The 18,171-nt window shown below is 27.6% G+C and overlaps 1 protein-coding gene across 1 annotated transcript; it reads right to left on the bottom strand.

The window, feature by feature from the left end:
- Positions 1 to 10,070: 10,070 nt before the first annotated feature.
- On the bottom strand, positions 10,071 to 17,638 carry LOC113373295 (tubulin-folding cofactor B-like). Its single transcript, XM_026613602.1, has 5 exons — positions 17,536 to 17,638; positions 16,758 to 16,941; positions 13,721 to 13,925; positions 11,890 to 12,026; positions 10,071 to 10,179 (listed from the first exon to the last, which is right to left on the bottom strand). Exons 1-5 carry the CDS (start codon positions 17,636 to 17,638, stop codon positions 10,071 to 10,073), a joined length of 738 nt encoding a protein of 245 aa, XP_026469387.1.
- Between the last annotated feature and the right edge of the window lie 533 nt (positions 17,639 to 18,171).

The raw sequence follows: 18,171 nt of genomic DNA, 5'->3' as shown, positions 1-18,171 counted from the left end.
CTACATTCCTAAATATCTAGTAGTAAGACAGGGGATAATATTTGACGTTGATATTAATTTATCGGAAGACGAAATAATGGAAGTTATAGAATCTGATTATCCAGTGGTGGAAGTAAAATGTTTAAAGTCAAAAAGAGGTAATAACATCAATTATAAATCGCAATGTGTGAAATTAACATTCAGGGGCTCCAAATTGCCGGAGAAAATTTCAATATATTCAGTCAAATGTAGGGTGAGTCCATACATTAAAAAAGTAGTGCAGTGTCATAATTGTTGGTTCTTTGGTCATATAAAAGAACAATGTAAAAGTAAAAAAAGATGTCCGAAATGTTCAGAACAACATGGAATAGAAGCCTGTACTGAAATTTTAAACTTAAAATGCTGTTTATGCTCCGGGGAACACGTTGCAAATAGTACTGAATGCCCTGAATTCAAAAGGCATAAAAGTATTTATGAATTGATGGGGACTCATAATATAGCTTTTCATGAAGCGAGGAATATTTTGCGAAATGACAAATATTCAAGAGTTGTTAAATTTAACCCTTATACCATAGATAAGGAAAAAGATTTTCCGATGATAAAAGAAAAAAAGAGGGATGAATACGGACTAGAAAAAAGTTACTGTGATAAAAATAAATATAACGAATTATCAAAATTAATAGAAGAAGATAAGGATACAGAAGAAGACATAGTATGGATTAGAAAACCAAAAAGGTCACATGTCAAAAATGTAACAAGGGTAGGAGGTCAAGGTACCTCTAAAGTATCTAAGTATAATAATTTAAATAAAGAGACGGATATTAAAAGGGTAAGTAATAGAGATATAATTAGTAGGAAAAGGCCGATTAAAACGTCGGAAGATGATACGGATCAAGAAGAAAATGAATCAAGAAAAGAAGAAAATGATCCACTCGAAATTCTTAAACAGTTAGTTACACAAATTAAAATAATAAATAGATCTGATGATTCTTCCATAAATAGATTACTGAGTATTGTGATAAGTAAATTGGAAAAGGATAAGAGAACTACAGGAAGTTTTATAAAATAATAGAAACAATATACACAATATAAATAAGCCAAAATGAATTTAAAAATACTACAATTAAACTGTAGATCATTGAAAGCAAATAAAGAAAGTATAGAACATTTCTTATACAATAATCAGATTTCGATAGCGGCCCTTTCCGAAACATGGTTCAGTCCTAATGCAGTATGCAAAATTAAGGGGTATAAGATTTTTCGGAAAGATAGAGAAGATGGATACGGCGGAGCAGCCATCATCGTCAAAAACAACATAGATTGTGATGAATATGAAACAATAAACAACAATAAGAATATACAAATATGTGCGGTAACAATTAAAACAAATATAACCTTTTGCTTAGTTTCCATTTATTGCTCAAATAGAGAAGAAATAGATTTTACTGATGTGAGGAAAACTATAGAAGGGATCCATTTAAAAACATTGATCGTTGGAGATTTCAACAGCCATCACTTTGCATGGGGAAGTATGGCGAACAACACATCAGGAATAAAATTACAAGAAATCATAGAAGATCATTCATTAATAATTCTCAACAACGGCAAACCCACAACAATCGAGACAAGAAACAGAAAAGCGACGAATATCGATTTATCTTTATGCTCCAGCAATTTCACAGATTATATCAGATGGGAAATACTTGAAGAATCTCTTGGATCTGACCACTTACCAATTATAATACATATTTACACAAATGCAATTTCAAACATCAAAATCTTCCCTACAAAAAAATGGAATACCAATCAGGCCAATTGGAAAGGATATGGCGAAGAAATTTCAAAAACTCTCCAAAACTCTAACATACCTAATACAGGAAAACAAAAATATGAATTTCTAATGAATTGTATAGATCATGCTGCAGAGAAAAACATAAAGAAATGCAAAGTGATAATTAGCTCAACCTTCAAACCAGCTGCATGGTGGGATCAAGAATGTGATATTATGGTAAACGCAAGAAAAAACGCACTTAAACAAATGCGCAGAAAATATAATTATGATAATTTTATCCTATACCAAAAAATAAATGCACAAACCAAGAGATTTTTAAAGAACAAGAAAATACAAAAATGGGCGGAATACACAAGTTCAATTAACAAAAACACAAATCCGGCTACAATTTGGAAGAAAATCAAAATATTCAACAACAAAAACACAAATAGGAACATAAATCCAAATTTTATGGAAGAATGTGGACATCAAATATTACAAAATATAACACCAGATTATGTCTGTAACAAACAAGATAGTTTTAGTAAGAATAATAATGAAGAAACAGAATTGATGTCACCTTTCAAATATAATGAATTGAGAAGAGCTCTAAAAAACAGAAAGAACACGGCTCCAGGTAAGGATAACATTTCATATAATATGATCAATAATAGTCCAACTAATTTTAAAATGGAACTTCTAAATGTATTTAATAATATGATCACACACCACTGGATTCCTGAAAAATGGAAAGAAATAATTGTAGTACCAATAATTAAACCTAATAGAAACCCACAATCTATAGACTCTTATAGACCAATATCACTAATATCATGCGTAGCAAAGATTTTCGAACGAATGATAAAAGAAAGACTGGAATGGTACATTGAAAATAAGAACATACTCCATGATACCGTATTTGGTTTTAGAAGCGGAAGAGGAACAATAGATTTATTGAGTACCCTTACTACCGACATAAATATATCGAGGTCAAACAATGAATATATGTTGCTACTGTCAATAGATATTGACAAAGCCTATGAAAACGTAGACCATAATATTCTACAGAAAAAACTACGGAATATAAATATCCCAGAGAATATAATTAAAATAATATTGGAGTTGATATCACCAAGATATATTTATCTACGAACTAATGGAGATATGATCGGCCCTAGATCAGCATACAACGGGATCATACAAGGTTCCATTTTAAGCCCTACATTATTCAACATATATACTGCGGATTACCATAAGATACCTGATACAAGTGTTAAAAAATTACAATATGCCGACGACATTTGTTTATACATATCAAGACCGTCAATAGAATCATGTATAACGCAAATGAACTATGCTATTAAAGAAAACATAAAATGGTTATCAAGCAATAATTTAAATATATCACCAACCAAAAGCTCAGCAACGATTTTCACTAGACACAGACTCCCTCAGAACATAGGTCACATAAGGGTTGGAACTCAAGATGTTATAATAAAAGACAACGTGAAAATACTAGGCATAACCTTTGACGCCAAAATGACATTTAAAAAGCATATACAAGAATTATCAAGAAAATGCGAAACAGGCATCAATATACTTCGTAAAATAACAAATACTAAATGGGGAGCACACCCAGAGACATGTCTTTTACTGTACAGAAATTTGATTAGAACTCAAATAGATTACGGATGCTTTATATATGGTCAAACGTCAAAAAGTGAACAAAATAAACTTGATAAAATTCAATATTCCGCAATAAGAACATGCATAGGGGCATTTAGATCAACACCGACAAATGCGTTATTAACAGAAGCAGGAGAACCTCCTCTGAGCATAAGAAGAGAAATTCTAGCAAACAGATTCTTGATGAAAAAACTTAATGGATCATGTAAATTATTACCCAAACAGTTAGAAAAACTAGCAAGATTACATTACTCCACACGCTACTGGACAAACAAACCAGCTCCATCACTAATAAATAGTTTTTATACAATTAAACCTCACGAAGAGAACATCATAATCAATGATAAAACTCCATATTACATCTACCCACCGCTAAACGATTACATTAAACCATACATCGATATAGATGAGAGCACAAATATAGCAAACACGGACATATATATCGTGATTTAGAACGTCATATCAACTCAAATTGGCCGGATTATTTGCAAATCTATACTGATGGCTCTAAAACATTAGAGGGAACCGGATGTGCCATACATATCCCAAGAATCCATTACAGTAACAAAGTAAGACTTCCAAACTATACATCCATATTTTCGGCGGAACTTATAGCGATATACACTGCCGTAAAATATGTGAATGACAATAATATTAACAAATCTTTGATACTAAGTGACAGCAAATCAAGTCTAACAGCCATAAAACACGCCAATAAACATTCAAACATAATAATATATAAAATTATAGAAATCATAAAGAAAATCAATACTGATGATAAATCCATGATTCTTCTTTGGATAAAGGGTCATTCTAATATAAAAGGCAATGAGATGGCAGACAGTCTAGCCAAAGAAGCATGCACGAGCGGCGATCAATTTGCGAAAACTCCTGCGCTAGATTTAAAACATTTAATAAAACAACAAGGTTTGGAACTATGGCAGAAGTCTCACTCAGAAACAACAAAGACAAAAGGATCCACATACGCACTAACGAGAGAGATTGTTTCACCAAACACATGGTTTAAAAATATAGAAGAAAGTCGAAATTTTATTACAGTAATCTGCAGATTGAGACTCGGACACTCCTACTGCAAATCGCATCTGAAGAGAATTGGTATCTACAGGATCCAAAGTGTGACTGTGGAAGCATAGAAACACTCGACCATTTATTTTGGGAATGCAGGCATTATCAGCAGGAAAGATCGAAATTAGTTAGGAATTTGCAAAACGTGAGGATTGTTTTTCCCATCAATATACAGATGCTTATTTCAAGTAATGACATAAGGATTATATAAATATTTATATAATTTTATAAGTAAATGCAAAATTAATTTATAGCATAATCATTATTGTATAACTATCAATGTATTATATAAACTGCTACAACTGTATAAATATTTGTAATGGCAAAATGATGCAAATCAGAAGCCAAAATAAATAAATAAAAAAAAAAAAAAAAAAACCTTAGTTGTATTTAAATACATAAGGTGAGCCAATAAAACTCAAAATCGGTTCAGTAGTTTAGGAGTACATTCTGGACAAACATCATAACACATACTTATATATATTCGTATATTCTTACGTTTTTGCTTTATTTTGTTAATAAAAGGTTGATTGAACTCATTTTGGTACTTTAACAAAATAACTACAGGTTTCAAGTATTTTGAAGAAAACATCAGAAGTAAAAACATTTTTACAGTTGTTAAATCAGTTTTTTGATTTTAATAAAGTTTCTGCTCGTTGCATGAATAATTTCGATAGCAATTTATAGTGCCTGCAAAGCCTGACTTTATACAATATATATATATATATATATATATATATATATATATATAAATATATTTGAGCTTATCTATGTTAACAGTGAACTGAACATGATATAATTATCAGCATTCTAACCAACATTGTGTATGCCAGATTCTAATTGGAGTCTGGTTAGACCTTGTTGTGGCTTGCCCAAAACATTTATATGCATATATGTGCAATATATATTCCAATACCTACTATATACACAAATATATATATACATTTATATATATATATATATATATATATATATTGCTAACATCAAACAACACTCTGATAATATTCACTATTTGAAAATACATGAATTTAAACCCTACAAATATATTATGAATACTAAAAATATGTTTTTGCATATTTTTGTATCCTTTGTACTTCATCATTTGTAAAAACAACCAAAATATACTGTTGCGTTTGTTTCATAATTCTATAAAATGCTTTTCAAATTATTGTGGTGCATTATTGATGGAATATTGAGAGTGTAAAATGCTTGCAAATTGAATATGATAGTATATTTGTAATAATAAATACTACAATTATTGAAGTTTTTAGTTTTTGCAAATATATCACTGAGATAGATTATAAAAAATTGTGCTTGATTAATAAATTCATATTTCATTATATCGTTTTTCAACCAGAGATTTTTGAAAGTATTGATTCACACGTAAACTCATAAAAATCTTACAAAATTTTAAAATAGTTCCAAGAAATATTTATATTATTTACTGAAATTATTTATATTTAAATATTTAAGTGAATTCCTAAAGAATATTTATATTAAAACAAAAATAATCAAAAAATCGAAATATTCTGATGAAAAATGACTGCTTACAAAGTTTACCCCAAAATCTCAAAATTAAGATAGATTTACCTCAATTTACGATCCTGGTATCCCAATTTTGCAAATCGCTGACGCATTACATCGAGCTGCAGCCTACAGCTAATTTTGCAGCTGTAATTTTGTAGCTCCATAATTTTGCAGGTGCAATTTTCTATTCACTATGACATTCACATTGTAAATTGATAATGCGTAGAGGAACGTAATCATAATTTAAAATTTACACAAGCTCTGGGATGGAATTTGGCCTATTGACAAGTTGTAAAAGATTTGTAATAGATGATAATAGTTTATTAAATTTAAATATTTGGGTATATATTTATTTTGTGTCTGTTATCTTCATTGAAAGTGGCGAAAAAATGAATTACAATTATATATGTTTTGGGTTAGATTTTGGTCTATTGAAAAGGTTCTAATAGTGGCGAAAAAATGAATTACAATTATATATATTTTGGGTTAGATTTTGGTCTATTGAAAAGGTTCTAATAGTTTTAGTAAAAATTACAGAAATTATTTTGTACTCATCAACAGATTATTATCGTAGAGGTGTCGCCATGAAAATGGCTCCCCGAGAATAATTACCATTGCAGAATTTCATAAGCTCAAATTGTCTGACGAAAGTTTACCTAAGTTAATTGCTAAGTTTTAATCTGCCGTTTTAATGATCTTGTTTACTTTTAATTAAACAGATAATCTAAAGGAGTTATTACAGGCATTAGTTTTTGTGCATTGAAAATTGAAAAGTTGGTTACATCGAACAAAAATATAGTATTCATATTTAATAAAAGTAATTAAGATTAAAAATTATAATATTGCTTTAAAAACGTGTTTTTTGTGCAGATATAAACTTACTCCTCCAGGTAGTCAAAAATGTAAAATATTGTAATTTAACAATTTGAATATTTATCAGGTGCATCCTCAACGATAAATTTCACATTTTTATTTTATTTTATTTTATATTGGTTTAGTGTCAATTAATTAAAACTATATTAAAACAAATAATTTTACAATAAAGTAATGCATTTAGCCCATTTTAAAAAAGTACCAGACAATACACCTTTGATAATTGTCTTACAGTACATCAGATTGTTCTGATATAAATATTTTTAGATATTTACTTAAATATTTAAATATAAATAATTTTAGTAAACAATATAAATATTTTTCGAAACTGTTTGGAAATTTTGTAAAACTTATTGGTTTACGTGTAAATCAATACTTTCAGAAATCTCTGGCAAAAAAACCATATAATGAAATATGATTTTATTAATCAGGCTTAATTTTTTACAATCTCTATTTGAAACATGTTTCACTTTCAGTGAAATATTTGCAAAATAATAAAGAATTCAATAATTTTAGTATTTATCATTACAAATATACTCATAAATATCATATTCAATTTGCAGCATTTTCTACTCTCAATTATTAAATATTTTATTTTAATATAATATATTAAATTCTAGATTCTTAGATTAGATTCTAGATTTTATGTCATTAAATTTCTATTTTTAATAAAACTGTTAAAATTTGTTTCGAGTCGTCGCCAAAATAAATTTCACAATATATTTTTGGTTTATCAGGTTTTTTTACGCGTATATATATAATATTATTAGAAATATAAGTATATTATATATATATATATATATATATATATATATATATATACACTTATATTTCTAATAACAAGGAGCGTGCACAATGTTGAAATGAGTTACGGCTTTCATATGGAAAAAAAATAAATTCTCGAAATGAATAATACAAATCCGAGCGAAATCTAAATCATTTTTTCAATGCCACAATTTACCAGACCATATTCTATATATATATATATATATATATAAATCTTCTGTATAAGTGTATGATTTGATGCTTCTCCTAAACGGTTATTCGGATTTTTATAATTCTTTTTAGAATTTGTCAATCTGCAATTTTAAGATGTAATGAACGATAAAACTAAAGTAATATTGTAGAAATAAAAATTAAAGAAATAATTGTAAAAATTAAAAAAAAAACACTTATCATTGTTTGACGTTGAAAATATTTAAACTGTCAATCTGCTAGAAATGTTGATTCACTTGAAATTTGAATTAAGTTGAAATTATAAGATAATATTAGAATATAATATTCAAGAAAAATGTAATGTCTACATTATTATTGCCAAAAAGCAGCTGAAATTTGCCAGAAATTGGAAATAATATAAGATACAGTCAACAGTATATAATTAGCAGATGAAATTATATAATTCAGTTTAATAAATAACGCAACAAGTCCAAAATTGCATATACATTATTTTTTTGCATTTTACATTATATGGTTTACTTTACCAAATTATTTAACAATACAAAAAAATATTTCTACTTATTAAAAAAATGATTTAGAGTTTTGCTTCATGTGTCAAAACTTGATTTGTTTGGCTTTGGATATGGAATATTTAGCAGGTTGATATTAGATTGAAGAGTGCTAGATTTTACAAATTAATTCACTTATGATTTGAACATAAACAATAATCTTTATTAAATTATTAGTCTATAAGTACATTTTTACTTTAGAAATTATAATTGCCAAAAAGCAACAGATATATCGTACGAGATTATAGACTAAAATATTGAAGCAATTATGTCGTGTGGTAAAATCAAGTGTGATATTGTTCTTTTACCGCAGATACTATATTATTTTCTTCTGAATTTCTTATACTGCTTATGTTAAGACCACAAATGAATCACAAAGACAGGACATCAAATAGGAAAGTAAAAAAGATAGGATAGGAAATTAAAAAAATTGGAACTTGTGAATTGTAGACGTGGGTACAGGACAACGTGGATATATATATATATATATATATATATATATATAATTACCTACAATCGTCGACTATCTATTTCGATAAATATTTGTCCCCAATCTCAAGTGGTCCTCCACCGCAATATCGGAGAATTCGTACCTTCTACTCCATGTTAAACCTTCTCCGTACTAATCTCTAATCCATTAGGGCAATTATGCTAATTGCCAGTTTCTGTTCCCAAAGGATGGCAACAACAGGATATCACAAGGACACCAGGATTCGGGGATGTACAGGGACAGGTGTTTTGAGGTCGCAAGAGGTCGTCATCGTATAACTACGAATTAGGGTCTGTGTACTGAATTTTGATTTATGTCATAACCCTTTTAATATTAAAAATTAGGACAAGGGTCGGGGGATAGTTGATAACTATATGTACTCCTAAATTGATGGCTCATAGTAAAGTTTACTAGTTGCTGAATAATTTGCTGCAGAAGTTGATCAGCATCTGCATTTTTCTCAGTACTAGATCTTAAGGTTCCTACTATTCTTTCTGTGTTTTTTTAAGTTTTTTGCTTCTGTGAGTTCGATGTAGTTTTTTTTTTACAGTGAAATTTTTATTTCTAAATTTTTCATTTATATATATGTAAAGAAAAATAACTACTTTTCTTTAGTTTGAATTTTGCGCGTCATAATTATCATAGATACAGCTCCTATGATATTAGGATAGTGAAACAAGTGAAACAAAACCTAAAATACGTCAGGGCGCAATTAATAAAATTTCCTAAAAGTAAAATAATCTTTAAAATAGTAGATATTAGTATAAATGTGTTTAGGAACTGACATTGTGATTGATAACATTAAATGTCGTTTCTTTTCTGATAGGTATGTAAAGTTTTGTATTTTCAAACTTTGTCTAATGTAGAACTAACAATAAAATATATCTTTTCTGACAGAGAAACTCAATTGTGTTTGATTGCCTTTGTCATCCTAAGCACGAATATAATCTTATATATAACATTAACATTTATATATTAACATTTTATTATATATAATCAAACAATTTTTCTATTAAATCTATCATTTATTCCGTGGCTGATTACACATGAAAAATATAGCTAAAATATAACACCAATTAATTACAAGCATACAATCATAATATGTACAGTGTTAAAGACAAATTTACAAATAATATTATTTTAATATTTTTAATTAAATTTCTTCCGAATCACTTAAAACTAATTCGTCCTCTGGAAAATCGCCAACTTCCACGTATCTCGGTTTTACAAATCCTCCGTATTTTTCATTGCAATCAAAATATCTGAAAAAATAATTTATTTATTTATTTATTTATTTATTTATTTTACAAGCCGTTGTTATAATAATATTATAATAAGGCTTAAGTCAATATTTTACAGGTTTAATATAATTTAATTGATTATTAGCTATTTTATTACTTATTTATTTATTATTTAATTTATTTACTATAAACTTTTTTATATTTAGTTAATTTTAATTATTTTGAATATAACTAGTTTGTTTGTTGCAAGTATTTTTTTTTAAATTTAATAAGTAATTTAATAATCTTTACAATACTTTTACAATATAATTATTTTATTTAACAAATTTTAGGTTATTTCATGATATTTTAACAAATTTAAGTGTCCTATATTTTGTTATTGTTATTAATAGTAATAGTAAAATTTCAAATTATATATATTTTTGAATATTATTAACATTTAATTACGAAAAACAGCCAAGTTAATATTTGCTAAAAAATAATCAGCACGATTTCAAAATGTCTTTCGAATAGTTTATAAATTTTTAAAATCGACTCAGGATTTTTTGCAAAAATGTTTAGACAATCCTCTGAAATTTTTGAAATAGAATTAGCAATTTTTGAAAAAATATTGACAGAACTCAACTGACATACACATACACATAATAATTTTTAATAAAATTTCACAAAATAATACACATAATAATACACATAATAATTTTTAATAAAATTTCACAAAAAAGTTGTAAACTACTGATTTAAATAATAATAAAACTAATGTTCAAAATGTTAAGAATAATAATAACTTTTAATGTTATTTAAAATTAATATTTGAAAATCGCCTAATAAATAATAATATTAATTTTTAATAACACCAAATGTTATTTAATTTCTATTCAAAAAGAAAATGAAATAAAAAATTTAATAATTCAATCTTAATAAGATAATTTTTGCCAAAAAAAAAATAATCGGCATGATTTTAAAATGTCTTTTGAATAGTTAATAAATTTTCAAAACCGATTTATGTTTTTTTGCAAAAATGTTTAGGCAAACCTTTAAAATTTTGTGAAATAGAAGAATTAGCAATTTCTGAAAAAAAATATTGGCAAAACTCAACTGACGTACACATACACTTAATAATAATAATACACATAACAATTTTTAATAAAATTTTACAAAAAAGTTGTAAACTACTGATTTAAATAATAATAAAACTAATATGCAAAATGCAGAAAATAATAACTTTTAGTATTATTTAAAAATAATATTTCAAAATAGTTTTATAAATAACAATATTAATTTTTAATAACACGAATTGTTATTTAATTTCTATTCAAAAATAAAATATAATAAATAAATAATCGGCACGATTTTAAAATGTCTTTTGACTAGTTATGAATTTTTAAAATTGATTTTTAAAAATGTTTAGGCAGCCTTTAAAATTTTGTGAAATAGAATTGGCCACTATTGAGAAAAAAGACTGCAAATGTTGAAAATCAGCTAACAGGCACACACATATACATACACAACCACACAAAATAAAAAAAAAGATACGAAAAAGTTGTAGACCACTGAATTAAATAATAAATATGCAAAATGATGAGAATAATATAACTTTTAGTATATTTAAGAATAATATTCTAAAATCGCTTTATAATTAATAATATTATTTTTTATGAACACCATTTGTTATTCAATTCTTATACAAAAATATTATAAAATAAATATTTTAATAATTTATTATTTTTTTACCTTTTTCCGGCCAAAGTTCCGTCATTTTTTCCGACCGGTTCGTCGTACCGAATTCCAATAAAAACTCCATGTTGGCCCTCCACAGGGCCTTTGTAGGCCACTTGGCCTTTACGCTGGGCCAGTCCCGGAATCCTCACCTAAAAAAATTAATATAAAACATTATTTATATTCCTTAAAATTTTGGAAATTTAAACGTGAAAATTGTTTTATATTTGAAACATAAATGTTGGGATTGAACTGATTAAATTTATTTATTCTTTTGAATTTATTATATAACTCGACTATTTTTAATACAGATCAAATATTTTAAAAAAACTCAGTGCAACGTAAACAAATATTCTAAAATATTACAGTCCTGCGAAAAGTGGTTGGATTATAATAAATCATTGAAGTTTCAAATTATGGGCCGAGCTTTTTGTAAATACAAGTTTGTGTTTATTTACTATAGTTAATTCACCTATAATATTTTTTTTGGGTCATTGATTAGAATTTGCTTTAAGTTTTTTTTTGTAAACTCTGTCAAAATGTAAATTTATCAAAACTTTAGTAAGTTAAAAAAAAACACCCAGTTTATACTAAAATTCACGTTTTCAGGATCTCCAACACGTCTTTTTCCTCTACCACCAATTTTTTCTCCTATAATATATTTATTTTTTGAGTCATCAATTGGAATTTGTTTCAAATATTTTTTAGTAAACGTGAAAAATATATTTAGTTAAAAAAAATTTCACCCAATTTATACTAAAATTAATGTTTTCAAGATCTCCGCCCCTGTTTTTTCTACCATCAATTCCAAATCAATTATAAATTGGAGTATACATTAATTAGTTTTGAGTAAAAGTGAATAATTTAGTTAGTAGAAACTTTTAACCATTTTTTTTTAATTATAATAGTTATTACAACTGTTAAATAGTTAACATCTGGCAATATTGATAAATAATAACATAAATTTAAATAAATAAAAGTGCAAAAGACAGAATTTATTCGAAAATAATATCCGTAGTACGATGATTTAATATAAAATAAAAGCAAATAATAATAAAAATAAAATTAATAAATAATATAAATAAAATTTTTGAATAATAAAATAAAACTGGAAAAACCATAAATTATAACAAAATAATTATAGTAGAATTAGTAAGATATTAATCATAATAATAATCATGATAATAATAATATAATAGGTTGTCAAATATCTCCCTTCCGCCTTTTTGTATTATAAACCAAGAGCAAAAAAGCGGAAGGCAGATATTTGACAACCTAATATTTAATGTTAGTGTTTACAAATGGCTATTTATGAGGAATTTTTCATTTTAGCCTGGTTGGGCGCGCTTCTGAGAATAATTTTTATAACTTAACTTACTTTTTCAACCAAAATAGCTAATTTTTATCAGTTTATACTAAAATTTATGTTTTTCGATCTCCAAAACCCCTTTTCTCTCTACCATCAATTCCGAATCAATTATTCTCAAAAAAACATCGTCCTTTCCTCCGACACTAATAGTGTGCGACACAAAATACCGCAAACACAAAATACCGCCCTCAAAATGGGACTAGAGGGACAGGGGGAGATCTGTCCCCGGAATTATTTTTCCCCATCCGGCCTGGGGACAGATCCGGTTGGGTTCGGCGAAGGATTTGTAGTCGAATTCGTGAATTTCATAAAGCTCCGAAATGAGTACGTACAAACTCTCTCTCTAGACTTTGCCTAGAGAAGAGGAGGAAAGAACATTTGTAGACGGATTAATAGAAAATAACGCTGAACGGGGTTTAGAGGGAAAATTTTGGTATTTTTTATACCAATTTTTTTGTATTTTTTAAAGTTTCTTACCTGACATCTGTCTCCGATTTCCATGGTTTGAGCTTTATCAAGCTCCTCTTTTCGTTCCTTAGCCCTTTGCATTTTTCTTTCTTTAACAGCTTCCTCATTATATTTACCAAGACGATTTGTTTTTAGAAAGTTCTTTAAAGTATCTGATCTCTGGTCGTATTGCTCTTCGGTTAATTTAAACTTTTCTGCCGTATGGTCCTCATACCTATTGAAAAATATAGTTAATTGAAAATTTTAACCAAAATAGCTAATTTTTATCAGTTTATACTAAAATTCATATTTTCAAGATATGTCTATTATAATAATTTTCTTTTTAAATTGAAATTTACATTAATTAGTCTTGAGTAAAATTGAAAAATATAGTTAGGCTCATACCTAAAAAATACACAATTTAGCATATTTTATTGTGTAACTTGCAAAGGGTTAAAGCAAATTCTAAGCTATATTCTACAAACTTTTAGAGAACAGACTAATCTACAATTTTTCCATGCATTATTTTTATGTTCCATTAAATTTCATTACTAAAAAAATTACTTTAAGTCATGGATCACATACATTCCCATGCCCGAGCCGATAGGGTAATATCTCAAAGGCAATTCGTACACATTTTTTTCCGTATCTCGTAAACGATCAAACCAATTCCAAAACTACATTCCACAAACTTTTACGTAAAAAAAGAACCAATAATTCCCTCATACATAATTTTTATGTCCCATCATATTTCATTACTAAAAAATTCATTTGAAATTATCAATGACATGCAATTGCTCGTGAAATGATCTCAGAGGCATATTGTCTTTGTCCAATTTTCTGACTAGAGTACATATTTTCTTCCGTATCCTGTAAACTTTTAAACCGATCCCAAAACTTTATTCCACAAACTTTTACACAACTAAACAACCTATATTTCTTCCATACATAATTTTTATGTTTCATTAAATTTCATTACTAAAAAATTCATTTGAAATCGTAGATAACATGCACTTGCTCTGGGATGATACAAGAGACATATTGTTTTTGTCCAATATTCTGACAAAAGTACACATTTTCTTTAGTATCTCGTAAACGCTTGAACCGATCCCACAACTTGATTCCACAAATTTTTACACAACTAAACAACCTATATTTTCTTCAAACATAATTTTTATGTTTCATTAAATTTCTTGAATAAAAAAATTATTTGCAGTCATTGATAACATGGACTTGCTCGACCTCAGAGGCAAATCGTCCTTGTCAAATACTCTGATAAAAGTATACATTTTTTTCCGTATCTTGTGAATTCTTGAACTAATCCCAAAACTATATTCTACAAACTTTCACACAAAAAACTGATCTATGATTTTCCCATACCTAATTTTTATGTCTCATTAAATTTCATTACTAAAAAAAATCATTTGAAGTCATCAATACGATTCTCGAGACAAATCGATCTTGTCTCTCTACACATAAGAGTACACATTTTCCTCCGTATCTCGCAAATATTTGAACCAATCCCAAAACTACATTCTACAAACTTTTAGATAACTAAACAACCTATATTTCTTCCATACATAATTTTTATGTTTAATCAAATTTCATTACTAAAAAAGTCATTTGAAGTCATCAATAACATCCTAGAGACAAATCGTCCTTTTTTTATTTATGATTTATTGGCTTTATAAACTAGTACATTAGCCATATACTAAATTACATAATATCTACACTATCTCTTAAAGTCTAGTCTTATGTACATATCATTGTTTTATGTATATTTCATTTATAATTTTATATTATTAGATTTGATGTAAGTATAAAGAGCATCATATAATCTTGTATCTGTCAGCACTGTTATAAAATTAATTGGAAGGGAGATTTTCTGTTTGATTATTGCCTTAAATCGTCCTTATATATCTGACAAGAGTACACATTTAATTATGTATCTCATGAACGATTAGACCAATCCTAAAACTTTATTCCACAAACATTTACACAACTAAACAGCCAATAATTTCCCTATACACAATTTCTATGTCCTTTACACTTTCATTACTAAAAAACTCACTTGAAGTCATCGATGACATGCACCCGCATGCCCGAGTCGATAAGGTATGCCAAAGGCAAATCGTACACATTTTTCTTCATATTTCGCAAACAATCAAACCAATCCCAAAACTATATTTCACAAACTTTTACGTACAAAAACAGCCAATAATTCCCCCATACATAGTTATTATGTTTCATTATTTTTAATTACTAAAAACTTCACTGGAAGACACCTATAACATCCTAGAGACTTTTCGTCCTTGTCTCTCTGACAAGAGTACACATTTTTCTTTGTATCTCGCAAACGATTCAACGGATTTAAAAACTTTATTTCACAAACATTTACAGAACTAAACAATTAATAATTCCCTCATACACAATTTTTATGTCCTTTATACTTTCATTACTAAATACCTAACTTGAAGTCATCAATACGATGCTAAAAACAAATCGTCCTTATTTCTCTGACTTGAGTACACATTTACCTCCGTATTTTGCAAACGAGTAGACCAATCCCAAAACTATATCCCACAAACTTTTACACAACTAAACAGCCAATAATTCCCTCATACACAATTTTTATGTCCTTTACACTTTCATTACTAAAAAACTCATTTGAAATCATCGATGACATGCACCCGCATGCCCGAGTCGATAAGGTATGCCAAAGGCAAACCGTACACATTTTTCTTCATATTTCGCAAACAATCAAACCAATACCAAAACTATATCTCACAAACTTTTACGTACAAAAACAGCCAATAATTCCACCATACATAGTTTTTATGTCCCATTAAATTTCATTACTAAAAAACCCACTTGAAATCATCGGTACAATCCCAGAGACAAACCATCCTTGTATCTCTGACTAGAGTACACATTTTATTATGTATCTCGTAAATGCTTAAACCAATCTCAAAACACTATTCGACAAACATTTACACAACAATCTGATCTATATTTTTCCCATACACAATTTTTATGTCCTTTACACTTTCATTACTAAAAAACTCACTTGAAATCATCGATGACATGCACCCGCATGCCCGAATCGATAGGGTAAGATCCCAAAGGCAATTCGTCCTTGTCCAATACTCCGACAAGAGTGTCGTCTTTTGAAAAAAGTTGCAGGCGCATTGTTGCAGCTCGGCCTCCTGTTAAGAGCTCTAGACGAGATTTGAATTCACCTATTGATATTGCTGGAAAATAGAAATATTGATTGATTTTGTGTGTGAATTTGGAGGAAATCGGGTGGAAGGTTTATTTGTGAAAAATGTTTGAATTTGAGTAAAATTTTTGGGACATGAACTGATACTTGCTTTGAAATTTTGGCGATACTGTAAAATTTTGTGGAGACATAGACTGTTTTTAAATTTTTTTTACATTCACAATGATCTGACAAACAACATTGCTAAATTACAGTTGTGTACTAAAAATAGTTTATTTATAAAAAATAGCTAAAGTTGATCATCAATTTTAGGCAATAGTAAATTTTTAGAATTTTTCTCAGATATTTTTTGAAAAATTAATAAAAATACAAGGGACATCTAAATTCACTCATAAATATTACTGAAAATAGTTGAAACATGTATCAATATTATATGTAAATTTCAAAAGGATACGATTTGTAGTTTAGTTGTAAAAAATATTTGAAAGTTTGTAGAGTTTGTATAATAGTTTTTAGTACTTGCTTTGGTTCATTCAAGATATTTCAAAATTTTGTTAGAGTGATTATAACTTTTAAAATTTTCGTACATTCAGAAAGATCTACTAAACCTTTTTTTACCACTTACATTTAAAAAATCTCCTCTGTACACTAGCAGCCTCATTTTGCGAATTCGTAATGGTGATTTCCACAAAATCACTCGTTATCACTTGTATTTGTGTATCAGCCATTTAGTTTCATAAAATTATCAAAAATTATTAAAAATTACTAAAAAAATATCTATCTAAGATATAAAACTGGGTATAAAAACGTTAAAAAATGTGAAGATATTTCACGGATTAAAATACATCGAGTTAAAATTGTTCTATAAAAATGTCGTGTCAAAGTTTGAGTGTGTTTTGTTTAAATTTTGACATAGTAATAAGATTTATTTATAATATTTTGTGATTGTTACAGGATATAAATTTATGTGGTAGAAATAATATGATGTATTATTTTTATACGTCGACGCATTTGTATCAGTAAATGCATTTTCTGAAGGCAATTTTATTTTATTCTATTATACGGGAAAATAATTTGCGATACAACTCTTCAAGAGGATAATCCAATCTTCTAGAACATTTATATCCCAGTATATATATATATATATATATATATATATAAAGTTAGATAGATATATTCTAGAAACACAATATAGGAGAGCTCGAAGCTATTTCAATACAAAGTGGCTACCACTTTTATTGGCTTAAAAAACAATATATAC

The sequence above is a fragment of the Ctenocephalides felis genome, unplaced genomic scaffold (genome assembly GCF_003426905.1).
Source record: "Ctenocephalides felis isolate EL2017-DRISC unplaced genomic scaffold, ASM342690v1 CF-g0.4_SCAFFOLD_01604, whole genome shotgun sequence".
Taxonomy (NCBI): domain Eukaryota; kingdom Metazoa; phylum Arthropoda; class Insecta; order Siphonaptera; family Pulicidae; genus Ctenocephalides; species Ctenocephalides felis.
This window is presented reverse-complemented; position numbering and strand designations above follow the sequence as displayed.

Excerpts from the sequence above, each read along its gene's own strand:
- LOC113373295 (XM_026613602.1), bottom strand. The coding sequence starts at position 17,638 with ATGGCTGATACACAAATACAAGTGATAACGAGTGATTTTGTGGAAATC. Across the intron at positions 12,027-13,720 it reads AAATCGGAGACAGATGTCAG|GTGAGGATTCCGGGACTGGC; the intron begins GTAAGAAACTTT and ends TAATTTTTTTAG. Across the intron at positions 10,180-11,889 it reads GGAACTTTGGCCGGAAAAAG|ATATTTTGATTGCAATGAAA; the intron begins GTAAAAAAATAA and ends TTATTTTTTCAG.